The sequence below is a fragment of the Oncorhynchus keta genome, chromosome 12, assembly GCF_023373465.1.
Source record: "Oncorhynchus keta strain PuntledgeMale-10-30-2019 chromosome 12, Oket_V2, whole genome shotgun sequence".
Lineage (NCBI taxonomy): Eukaryota > Metazoa > Chordata > Actinopteri > Salmoniformes > Salmonidae > Oncorhynchus > Oncorhynchus keta.
Window position 1 is genome coordinate 8,437,465 of NC_068432.1, and position 12,954 is coordinate 8,450,418.

The 12,954-nt window shown below is 44.7% G+C and overlaps 1 protein-coding gene across 2 annotated transcripts in view; it reads left to right on the forward strand.

The window, feature by feature from the left end:
* Positions 1-12,954, forward strand: part of LOC118390928 (transmembrane protein 132E-like) — a 367,227-nt gene that overhangs the window by 254,068 nt on the left and 100,205 nt on the right. For both annotated transcript variants that reach the window (XM_035781771.2, XM_035781769.2), the window contains exon 2: positions 399-1,326. In XM_035781771.2, coding sequence (XP_035637664.1) covers positions 399-1,326 — 928 coding nt within the window. The remainder of the gene's footprint in view (positions 1-398; positions 1,327-12,954) is intronic.

The window sequence follows — 12,954 nt, forward strand, 5'->3', positions numbered from 1 at the left end:
TCTTTTACATTTTGTCAAATATCTTGTTGTTTTGAAAGCTTGTGTGTTTTGTCCATTTGTTAGCTTCTCTGTCAATTTTAAAACTGACTCTTGGTGTGTTATTGAACTCGAGGAACAACCGATTGAGTGTGTGGTGTTGAGCTGTTTATCTTGTGAACAGCAGGTACGATGAAATCAGTGTCATGCAGCTTGTTTACTTGTACAACCCGTTTCATTGGACACAATGGGCAATCTGCCTGCAGGCCACTTGACACATACGGTTTCTTTATCAGATAATTGTTGTTATCTGTGGCAGTTTCATGTGAAGAGCAGGTGAAATTTGCAAAATGGTGAAATACATGTTGCATTGTAAAGATTCTAACCTTTTACTCTCTCTCTTTCCATCTCTCTGTGTTCAGCATTTGCAGGTAAAGTATCCCCGACCAGCCCAGATGCTCTCCTGAGCTCTTCGGCAGTCACCCCCACCCCTCCGGACATCTACCTGCCCGCCAACTTCAAGCTTTCCAACGCCCAGCTGGCCTTCTTCCTGCGAGAGACCAGGTCCTCGGGCCAAAGCAGCGGTAGCCCCGCCAACAAAAACCCTCTCCAGCGTTCCGAAAGCTTTGTGGTCTTCCAGACCAAGGAGTTTCCCTCCGTTAACATAACCTTTGGCCCGTTCACCCAGGACCAGAGCCTATCCAAGGACCTCCTCCAGCCCTCCAGCCCTCTGGACATCCTCGGGCGGCTAACGGTCAACTGGAAGGTACGGGCCTTCATCGTCCAGTCGAGGGTGTTATCGAGCAACCCCGTGGTCCAGGTGCTCTTCTACATCGCCGGTCGCGACTGGGATGACTTCAAAGTCCAGGACAAGCTGCCCTGCGTCAGGCTCCACGGCTTCCGGGATGTGCGCGAGATCAAGACGTCGTGCCGCCTCCGGGGGATCCTTGCCCAGTGCTTGGCCCAGCTGGAGTTGCCCCCCACCTGGTTCAATACCAATGTGGCCCCCCTGGGACGCAGGAAAAGCTCCAGCGACAGCCTGGAGCTGAGCGGGGAGTCCCTCCAGGCCGAGCTGTACTACACCCTCCATGACCCGGACAGCGGAGGGGAGTGCGGCGAGAACTCGGGCCGCAGAGGAGGATCACAGGGCGAGCCTCCCTCTCAACATCCCCTCCTCCGCATTGGTAGCATCAGCCTGTACCATTCCAGCCAGAAGCAGCTGGTGGTGGACAAGCAGCTGGATAAGAACATGTTCCTGAGGTTGCCTGAGAAGTCGCTGAAGCCAGGAGAGACCCTCAACATCTTCCTCTACCTGGTGCCCAATTCCACAGTGGAGCTGTTCACCCTCAAGTAAGTGTCTCTTTCTCAATGAATCTTTCCTGGATGCATCACATCTTCTTTCCTAGCCTTCTTCTCAAAATTATTTAGAGGAGAAGGTCAGAGGAAAGGGACCTTGGACCTTCTCCTCCAAAACAGTTGAGGACGCAATGAATTGTAATGTGTGCTTTCAGAAGGAAATATTGTCAATGGGCTGGGATTTGCCAGAAACTATTATCATGATACCTAGGTACGATATGTATGCGATTGTCACAATTCTACATGTATTAATACTGTGATTTGCGATTCGATGTTCCAAACATCGAATTGAATCTAATCAAATCTAATCAAATCGAATCAAATTTTATTTGTCACATACACATGGTTAGCAGATGTTAATGCGAGTGTAGCGAAATGCTTGTGCTTCTAGTTCCCACAATGCAGTGATAACCAACAAGTAATCTAACTAACAATTCCAAAACTACTGTCTTATACACAGTGTAAGGGGATAAGGAATATGTACATAAGGATATATGAATGAGTGATGGTACAGAGCAGCATACAGTAGATGGTATCGAGTACAGTATATACATATGAGATGAGTGTGTAGACAAAGTAAACAAAGTGGCATAGTTAAAGTGGCTAGTGATACATGTATTACATAAGGATGCAGTCGATGATGTAGAGTACAGTATATACGTATGCATATGAGATGAATAATGTAGGGTAAGTAACATTATATAAGGTAGCATTGTTTAAAGTGGCTAGTGATATATTTACATCATTTCCCATCAATTCCCATTATTAAAGTGGCTGGAGTTGGGTCAGTGTCAATGACAGTGTGTTGGCAGCAGCCACTCAATGTTAGTGGTGGCTGTTTAACAGTCTGATGGCCTTGAGATAGAAGCTGTTTTTCAGTCTCTCGGTCCCTGCTTTGATGCACCTGTACTGACCTCGCCTTCTGGATGATAGCGGGGTGAACAGGCAGTGGTTCGGGTGGTTGATGTCCTTGATGATCTTTATGGCCTTCCTGTAACATCGGGTGGTGTAGGTGTCCTGGAGGGCAGGTAGTTTGCCCCCGGTGATGCGTTGTGCAGTCCTCACTACCCTCTGGAGAGCCTTACGGTTGAGGGCGGAGCAGTTGCCGTACCAGGCGGTGATACAGCCCGCCAGGATGCTCTCGATTGTGCATCTGTAGAAGTTTGTGAGTGCTTTTGGTGACAAGCCGAATTTCTTCAGCCTCCTGAGGTTGAAGAGGCGCTGCTGCGCCTTCTTCACGACGCTGTCAGTGTGAGTGGACCAATTCAGTTTGTCTGTGATGTGTATGCCGAGGAACTTAAAACTAGCTACCCTCTCCACTACTGTTCCATCGATGTGGATAGGGGAGTTCCCTCTGCTGTTTCCTGAAGTCCACAATCATCTCCTTAGTTTTGTTTACGTTGAGTGTGAGGTTATTTTCCTGACACCACACTCCGAGGGCCCTCACCTCCTCCCTGTAGGCCGTCTCGTCGTTGTTGGTAATCAAGCCTACCACTGTTGTGTCGTCCGCAAACTTGATGATTGAGTTGGAGGCGTGCGTGGCCACGCAGTCGTGGGTGAACAGGGAGTACAGGAGAGGGCTCAGAACGCACCCTTGTGGGGCCCCCGTGTTGAGGATCAGCGAGGAGGAGATGTTGTTGCCTACCCTCACCACCTGGGGGCGGCCCGTCAGGAAGTCCAGTACCCAGTTGCACAGGGCGGGGTCGAGACCCAGGGTCTCGAGCTTGATGACGAGCTTGGAGGGTACTATGGTGTTGAATGCCGAGCTGTAGTCGATGAACAGCATTCTCACGTAGGTATTCCTCTTGTCCAGGTGGGTTAGAGCAGTGTGCAGTGTGGTTGAGATTGCATCGTCTGTAGACCTATTTGGGCGGTAAGCAAATTGGAGTGGGTCTAGGGTGTCAGGTAGGGTGGAGGTGATATGGTCCTTGACTAGTCTCTCAAAGCACTTCATGATGACGGAAGTGAGTGCTACGGGCGGTAGTCGTTTAGCTCAGTTACCTTAGCTTTCTTGGGAACAGGAACAATGGTGGCCCTCTTGAAGCATGTGGGAACAACAGACTGGTATAGGGATTGATTGAATATGTCCGTAAACACACCGGCCAGCTGGTCTGCGCATGCTCTGAGGGCGCGGCTGGGGATGCCGTCTGGGCCTGCAGCCTTGCGAGGGTTAACACGTTTAAATGTATTACTCACCTCGGCTGCAGTGGAGAGACCACATGTTTTCGTTGCAGGCCGTGTCAGTGGCACTGTATTGTCCTCAACGCGGGCAAAAAAGTTATTTAGTCTGCCTGGGAGCAAGACATCCTGGTCCGTGACTGGGCTGGGTTTCTTCTTGTAGTCCGTGATTGACTGTAGACCCTGCCACATGCCTCTTGTGTCTGAGCCATTGAATTGAGATTCCACTTTGTCTCTGTACTGACGCTTAGCTTGTTTAATAGCCTTGCGGAGGGAATAGCAGCATTGTTTATATTCGGACATGTTACCAGACACCTTGCCCTAATTAAAAGCAGTGGTTCGCGCTTTCAGTTTCACGCGAATGCTGCCATCAATCCACGGTTTCTGGTTTGGGAATGTTTTTATCGTTGCTATGGGAACGACATCTTCGACGCACGTTCTAATGAACTCGCACACCGAATCAGCGTATTCGTCAATATTTCCATCTGACGCAATACGAAACATGTCCCAGTCCACGTGATGGAAGCAGTCTTGGAGTGTAGAGTCAGCTTGGTCTGACCAGCGTTGGACAGACCTCAGCGTGGGAACCTCTTGTTTTAGCTTCTGCCTGTAGGCAGGGATCAACAAAATGGAGTGGTGGTCAGCTTTCCCGAAAGGGGGCGGGGCAGGGCCTTATATGCGTCGCGGAAGTTAGAGTAACAATGATCCAAGGTTTTACCACCCCTGGTTGCGCAATCGATATGCTGATAAAATTTAGGGAGTCTTGTTTTCAGATTAGCTTTGTTAAAATCCCCAGCTACAATGAATGCAGCCTCCGGATAAATGGTTCCCAGTTTGCAAAGAGTTAAATAAAGTTTGTTCAGAGCCATCGATGTGTCTGCTTGTGGGGGGATATATACGGCTGTGATTATAATCGAAGAGAATTCTCTTGGAAGATAATGCGGTCTACATTTGATTGTGAGGAATTCTAAATCAGGTGAACAGAAGGATTTGAGTTCCTGTATGTTTCCTTCATCACACCATGTCCCGTTAGTCATGAGGCATACGCCCCCGCCACTCTTCTTACCAGAGAGATGTATGTTTCTGTCGGCGCGATGCGTGGAGAAACCCGTTGGCTGCACCGCCCTGGATAGCATCTTCCCAGTAAGCCATGTTTCCGTGAAGCAGCGAACGTTGCAGTCTCTGATGTCCCTCTGGAATGCCACCCTTGCTCGGATTTCGTCAACCTTGTTGTCGAGAGACTGGACATTGGCAAGAAGAATGCTGGGAAGTGGTGCGCGATGTGCCCTTTTTCGGAGTCTGACCAGAAGACCGCTACGTTATGAGTCGTTTCCTTGGGTCGCTGCATGCGATCCATTCCGTTGTCCTGTTTGTAAGGCAGAACACAGGATCCGCGTCGCGGAAAACATATTCTTGGTCGTACTGATGGTGAGTTGACGCTGATCTTATATTCAGTAGTTCTTCTCGACTGTATGTAATGAAACCTAAGATGACCTGGGGTACTAATGTAAGAAATAACACGTAAAAAAACAAAAAACTGCATAGTTTCCTAGGAACGCGAAGCGAGGCGGCCATCTCAGTCGGCGCCGGTCTTGGCAATGCTCACCATATGTCTGCTGCAGAGTGACAAGAGTCAGTCATGAGAAAACAAGTTTTGATCAGTAATGGAAATAAAAGAACTGAAAACAGATTGGCTCCCTAAAAGAAGAAGATGGAGAACAAGCTTTAAGGATTAAAACTGTAGTTTATACAGGTACAGCCAACTAGTGCAAAACTAATGTTGTAATATTGTAAAAACTATATGATATATCATCAAAAGTAACTGGGTATCTCTAATGGCTAATGCGTTACTTACTGCCTTACATGTTATTGTGGCAATTACTAAGGAATGTAGTGATATATATATATATATATATATATATATATATATATACACTGCTCAAAAAAAATAAAGGGAACACTTAAACAACACAATGTAACTCCAAGTCAATCACACTTCTGTGAAATCAAACTGTCCACTTTGGAAGCAACACAGATTGACAATAAATTTCACATGCTGTTGTGCAAATGGAATAGACAACAGGTGGACATTATAGGCAATTAGCAAGACTCCCCCAATAAAGGAGTGGATCTGCAGGTGGTAACCTCAGACCATTTCTCAGTTCCTATGCTTCCTGGCTGATGTTTTGGTCACTTTTGAATGCTAGCAGTGCTTTCACTCTAGTGGTAGCATGAGACCGAGTCTACAACCCACACAAGTGGCTCAGGTAGTGCAGCTCATCCAGGATGGCACATCAATGCGAGCTGTGGCAAGAAGGTTTGCTGTGTCTGTCAGCGTAGTGTCCAGAGCATGGAGGCGCTACCAGGAGACAGGCCAGTACATCAGGAGACGTGGAGGAGGCCGTAGGAGGGCAACAACCCAGCAGCAGGACCGCTACCTCTTCCTTTGTGCAAGGAGGAGCAGGAGGAGCATTGCCAGAGCCCTGCAAAATGACCTCCAGCAGGCCACAAATGTGCATGTGTCTGCTCAAACGGTCAGAAACAGACTCCGTGAGGGTGGTATGAGGGTCCGACGTCCACAGGTGGGGGTTGTGCTTACAGCCCAACACCGTGCAGGACTTTTGGCATTTGCCAGAGAACACCAAGATTGGCAAATTCGCCACTGGCACCCTGTGCTCTTCACAGATGAAAGCAGGTTCACACTGAGCATGTGACAGCCGTGGAGAACGTTCTGCTGCCTGCAACATCCTCCAGCATGACCGGTTTGGCTGTGGGTCAGTCATGGTGTAGGGTGGCATTTCTTTGAGGGGCTGCACAGCCCTCCATGTGCTCGCCAGAGGTAGCCTGGACTGCCATTAGGTACCGAGATGAGATCCTCAGACCCCTTGTGAGACCATATGCTGGTGCGGTTGGCCCTGGGTTCCTCCTAATGCAAGCCAATGCTAGACCTTATGTGGCTGGAGTGTGTCAGCAGTTCCTTCAAGAGGAAGGCATTGATGCTATGAACTGGCCCGCCCATTCCCCAGACATGAATCCAATTGAGCACATCTGGGACATCATGTCTCGCTCCATCCACCAACGCCACATTGCACCACAGACTGTCCAGGAGTTGGCGGATGCTTTAGTCCAGGTCTGGGAGGAGATCCCTCAGGAGACCATCCGCCACCTCATCAGGAGCATGACCAGGCATTGTAGGGAGGTCATACAGGCACGTGGAGGCCACACACACTACTGAGCCTCATTTTGACTTGTTTTAAGGACATTACATCAAAGTTGGATCAGCCTGTAGTGTGGTTTTCCACTTTAATTTTGAGTGTGACTCCAAATCCAGACCTCCATGGGTTGATAAATTTGATTTCCATTGATAATTTTTGTTTGATTTTTCTTTGTCAGCACATTCAACTATGTAAAGAAAAAAGTAGTTAATAAGAATATTTCATTCATTCAGATCTAGGATGTGTTATTTTAGTGTTCCCTTTATTTTTTTGAGCTGTGTATATATTTATACAGTGGGGCAAAAAAGTATTTAGTCAGCCACCAATTGTGCAAGTTCTCCCACTTAAAAAGATGAGAGAGGCCTGTAATTTTCATCATAGGTACACTTCAACTATGACAGACAAAATGAGAAAAAAAATCCAGAAAATCACACTGTAGGATTTTTAATGAATTTATTTGCAAATTATCTTTATTTTTTACTGTGTTCTACATTGTAGAATAATAGTGAACACATCAAAACTACGCAATAACACATAATTATTTAGTAAAAAAAATGAGTTAAGCAAATCAAAATATATTTTAGATTCTTCAAAGTTGCCACCCTTTGCCTTGATGACAGCTTTGCACACTCTTGGCATTCTCTCAACCAGCTTCCCCTGGAATGCTTTTCCAACAGTCTTGAAGGAGTTTCCACATATGCTGAGCACTTGTTGGCTGCTTTTCCTTCACTCTGCGCTCCAATTCATCCCAAAGCATCTAAATTAGGTTGAGGTCGGGTGATTGTGTAGGCCAGGTCATCTGATGCAGAATTCCATCACACTCCTTCTTGGTCAAATAGACCTTACACAGCCTGGAGATGTGTTGGATCATTGTCCTGTTGAAAAACAAATGATAGTCCCACTAAGCGCAAACCAGATGGATGGCGTATCGCTGCAGAATGCTGTGGTAACTGTGCTGGTTAATTGTGCCTTGAATTCTAAATAAATCACAACAGTGTCTCCAGAAAAGCACCGTCACACCACCTCCTCCATGCTTCACGGTGGAAACTACACATGTGGAGATCATCCTTGGAACCAAAAATCTCAAATTTTGACTTATCAGACCAAAGGATAGATTTCCACCAGTCTAATGTCCTGGGCCCAAGCAGGTCTCTTTTTCTTATTGGTGTCCTTTAGTAGTGGTTTCTTTTCAGCAATTCAACCTTGAAGGCCCAATTCACACAGTCTCCTCTGAACAGTTGAGATGTGTCTGTTACTTGAACTCCATGAAGCATTTATTTGGACAGCATTTTCTGAGGTGCAGTTAACTCTGATGAACTTATCCTCTGCAGCAGAGGTAACTCTGGGTCCTTCTTTTCCTGTGGTGGTCCTCATGAGAGCCAGTTTAATCATTGTGCTTGATTGTTTTTGTGACTGCTCTTGAAGAAACTTTCAAAGTGCTTGACATTTTCCCTATTGACTCACCTTCATGTCTTAAAGCAATGATGGACTGTCGTTTCTCTTTGCTTATTTGAGCTGTTCTTGCCATAATATATTTGGTAAAATACCATCTTCTGTATACCACCCCTGCCTTGTCACAACACAACTGATTATCTCAGGAGGAAAGAAATTCCACACATTAACTTTTAACAGGGCACACCTGAATGCATTCCAGGTGACTACATCATTTAGCTGGTTGAGAGAATGCTAAGAGTGTGCAAAGCTGTCATCAAGGCAAAGGGTGGCTACTTTGAAGAATCTGAAATATAAAATGTCTTTAGATTTGTTCAACCTTTTCACATGTGAGTTCCAAATATCTCTAATGGTCGCCCCAGCGTGAGTTGTTATGTTTGACGCTTTACTGAGCCGGAAAAGCTTCTCTCTTCGAGGAGAGCCCCCCGCACATCACTCATGTTTGCACAGATCAAGTATGCATATATTTGTGCAGTCTTGCAAGAATTGGAACATTTTCTTGCTGGCGCTTGCTTTGCCTTCCTTCTTGTTTTCCTTACCAATAATAACTTTGGACATGTGTGCGTTCCTATCAAAGTAAGTTCCTTATTTTCTGTATATCGTGTTGTCGTTTCTACTGTAAGCACATGCTGTATGTATGTATGTAGCATACTGTATTTACAGTTTTATTCGCAAGTACTGGTGACAAGTAATGCATTCCGATTATTGCATGTATTTTAATGGACACCTATGATAAGCGTTCTAATCAAGGGGTCGAATCACACCGGTTTGATCATTTCCTTTTGTTGGTACGTGTGACACTTTTTTGGTTACTACATGATTACATATGTGTTATTTTATAGTGTTGATGTCTTTGCTATTATTCTACAATGTAGAAAATAGTAAAAAATAATGAAAAACTCTTGAATGAGTAGGTGTGTCCAAAATTTTGACTGGTTTATGTATATTTAAAGAACTTAGTCAACTTTATTCATCTCAGTCCTTTGAAGTGGTGCCCGAATGTATTGAACATAATATTTTTCTTACATAATTGCCCGGGAGCTTACGCAATTAAAAGAGAACTGGGAGATGTTCTCTAGAATACTGAACGTCAAGACATTTTGAAGTGTCTGTTTTTCAACATTCTTTAAGGGAATAAAGCACATCTCTCTATTGAACTCGCCTAGATTTTGAGAACCGGAACACTCCTTTTACCCTGTAACAGAGAGGCCTAGCTACCTAATTTCCTAGCGCTATCAATTCAACCAGCACAGTGGAGAAATGAGGACTATATCATGTAAAATATTTTTGAATCTCTCATGTAAGACTCGGCTCTGAGAACATGAGATGAAGATCATTCATCAGCCTCCTGAAAGAGCAGGCATAATGGGTATTAATTGACATCTGTTCAAATTAAATTCCTCATGAGCTGACCCACTTCTTGTCGAATTAGAGCTTAGGGGATACAAGGCATGTCTCCTCTCCCTCATGCCTGTGTTTCTCACTGTTATTCCTCTCCGTCAACATAATGAGAGGGTTAGAGTTCCCAGACAAAATAAAATGATTATTTAAATCCATGAAAGCCTCAAGAAAATTAGCTTTCTTTTTCTACTCTCCTGAAGATGAGGAGAGATGGAGGGGGAGGGGCCCAATATTAAGCGATATCTGAGGCATGACAGCGAAACTCTTCTTAAACACGGCGCTCCCTAATCGTAATGGAAACTCTGACTTCAATTTAGGAATTCACCGTGAATTAATTATGCTTCAATAACTCATTAAGGCGAACAGGAACAGGCAGTGCTAGGATTTACAGTATGCAGGCAGGAATAGTGCATTCGTGTTATCTCCCCAGTTCAATATTAGACTACCCCTACTGTGTGTGCATGTGTATGGCTTGAGACCTGACCATTTCTCATAAAACCCAGACTCTGAGGAGGAAAGCCCCAAGCATTTCACTTCTGACCATCACAGCGATTCCAAGAAGATGCTCCGTCCCCAGAGAGATCTATAACCTAATATGTGGATTACTTTGTTCCAAGATGTGTCCTGCCTAATCCCTCTCCCTAATGCTGTTGTTCCCGATAGATCAATAATTTACTAATAACTTGACCTCATCTGTGGACCGCCCATTGATAACATGTAGGTTTTATAATTATATCCCCTTTAGTGATGAATATGCCAAGAACATTTTATTTTTTTCCTTACACAGTCATAATGTGTAAGTTTCGGTTCATCGTTAAAACCTGGAGGAACAAAATGGACGACCAGATTCAAGTTTCAAAAGTTTTCATAATACCTTTCATAATATTCCATATTACCTTGTCTAATATTTCAACCATCATCATGTTATTGTGCAACTTGCAACCTCTGAACTGATTTCTAACCACCATTGTCTTCATGAAATGCAAACTAGGTTTCCTTAGAAATATAACTTTCAAATGTCACCTCTCATTTAATATTTGACCCTCCCCTTTTCAATTTCAGTGATTATCTCAGAATTATACTTCATATTTATTTTGTATCCAGGACACAGTGTTGCATGTCTGTCTCTCTGGGGGATAGAGTGTAGAAGAATAAAAATAGGTGATAGAGAGGGGAAAAAATCCAGAGAGACCCTGAGCCAGGTGACTAAATGGGGCGTGAAACAGTGTTGGAAGCCAATTGTTGAGGTGTCTCCACCTACCTCCTCCTGCATTTACCACGGGACTCCCGTGTCGGACCCGACAGAGAAGTGTGCTGCTCAGCCTGAATGGTTCATTCTCGTGGTGAAAATATTATTTTAGGCCCGCTAAATATTTCATAATGGTCGTGTTGCTGTTTTAAATGCACTGTGAATTGTTATGAAATCACTTTTATATCACATAAATCTGGTGTCCCTCTCCTCTCCCCACCTCTAACTGGGGTGTATGTTACACAAATGGCTCGCGCGATGGCTTCAAACAGTAGTGGTGGCAAAAACAAGTATCTGATGTGATTTAGTCTGTGGCCGCTTGTGATGAATTATAAACCAATTGTCAGCTTGCAGTTCTCACGGGAAAGTAGACTATGTTGTTAATCATTTTCTAAAGGCAATGAAATAATGGCTCATGATTGGGCACTAGTCAGTCGAGCCCATTTGTTGCCTTTCCTTTACCTTACTAACAGTTCGAGTTGAGATGATTTTGGAATTGGAAAGTTCCTAATTCCCCCCATAATTGTATTCAGTCTTGCAGGGACTTTTAGTCTGTGTTGCTTCAAATTAGTTTGTTTACACTGGAGTTTGTTTTAATAAAATGACTTTATTCCAAACAGAAAATGTCTTATGAAATCATGCATTCATTGCACAGTATAATGCATAAGATGGGGGTTTTTAAGATGTGTAATTGTAACATTGCGGGATTGCAGGCAGGAGCTAGATGAGATCTGGGGGGAGAAGGTGGGATGTCGACAGGCGGCCACGGTAACAAAAAATCTGTCCCGCGCAGACTGCTCTCTCCACCTTAAAAATATTATTAAAGATGTCATGAGGAAAGTCTTTATGAATTGAACTCAGCAGAAGTCTACCTCCTCTATCCCTCCCTCCCCTCATCCGAACTCTTGGAAATTACCATTTTTCCCCCCTGATTCCCATTGTAACTTACGTTTGTGTGTGTGTGTGTTAATGCGCATGTGTGTGTGTGTTGGTGGGGAGGACTTATTTAGCTAGGCCTTTAAAGTTCTGTTACCGTGGAAATAATAAAAATGCAGTGCCTGTCAGTATTAATCATACCCAGCCTGTCTCTGTGATGCTTATCATCACCCAGGAAAACTACAATTAATTACATGCATAGTTTGCGGCATGTGTCTGTTCTGTGTTTTTGATGAGATTGAGGAGTCCGCCTCTATTTTGGGTAGTGAATAAACAGATGAGGGAATGAAAACATTTCATTTTGTGGCTCCATTTATGATGCATTGGAATTATTACCATGTACGTATGTTAACATACAGTTTATTTGATGATGACATTTCAATGAACTGTAAGTAAAATGCTGCCTTATACGTACATATTGACCTAACATGTACACTGTATATATCCAAGAGCCTTAGTAAAAATTAGAGCCTATGTGAGCTTGATGTGAAAGGTTATAGAGCTACATTAGCTACAGTGACCAGTATGGGGCGGCAGTTAGCCTAGCAGTTTGGGCCAATAACCGTTTGGGCCAATAACCGAAAGCTCGCTGGTTCAAATAACCAAGCCGACAAGGTTACCTGCCACAGAAAAATATGTTTATGTGCCATTGAGCAAGGCACTTAACCCTAATTTTCTCCAGGGGCGCTGTACTACTATGGCTGACCCTGTAAAACAGCACATTTCACTGCACCCATCTGGTGTATATGACAATAAAACACATATTTTTTTCATTTTATTTTTATGCCCTACAGCGTTTTTGTTGCCGCTATCTAGGAAAATGGCTACTTCCTGACCCGGGATTCTGTTTTCTGCTGCCCAGTGGCCCTATGCTCTGCCATGTGTCCTCATCCCAGTCCCTCTAGTCTTGTTCCCATGTCGTTGATGGGTAATGTCAGGCCTGCTCGGTACGGAGTGAGCTGAGCACTGATTGGATGACTCAGGATGAGTGACTTCCTGCCACTAGTGGCTTGTCAGCCCACATCAGATGACATTGAGCCCCGGCGCTTATCAGCGGTCATCTCTGATAGAGGCCAGGAGAGACACGTTTTCCTGTAGTCTCTCAAATCCTCTTCTGCCTTTACTCTGACTTTGTTTGATTGACCCTCTCTAGATTAGGGTTTCCTGTTTACTATCCTCTGTCCTCTCCCC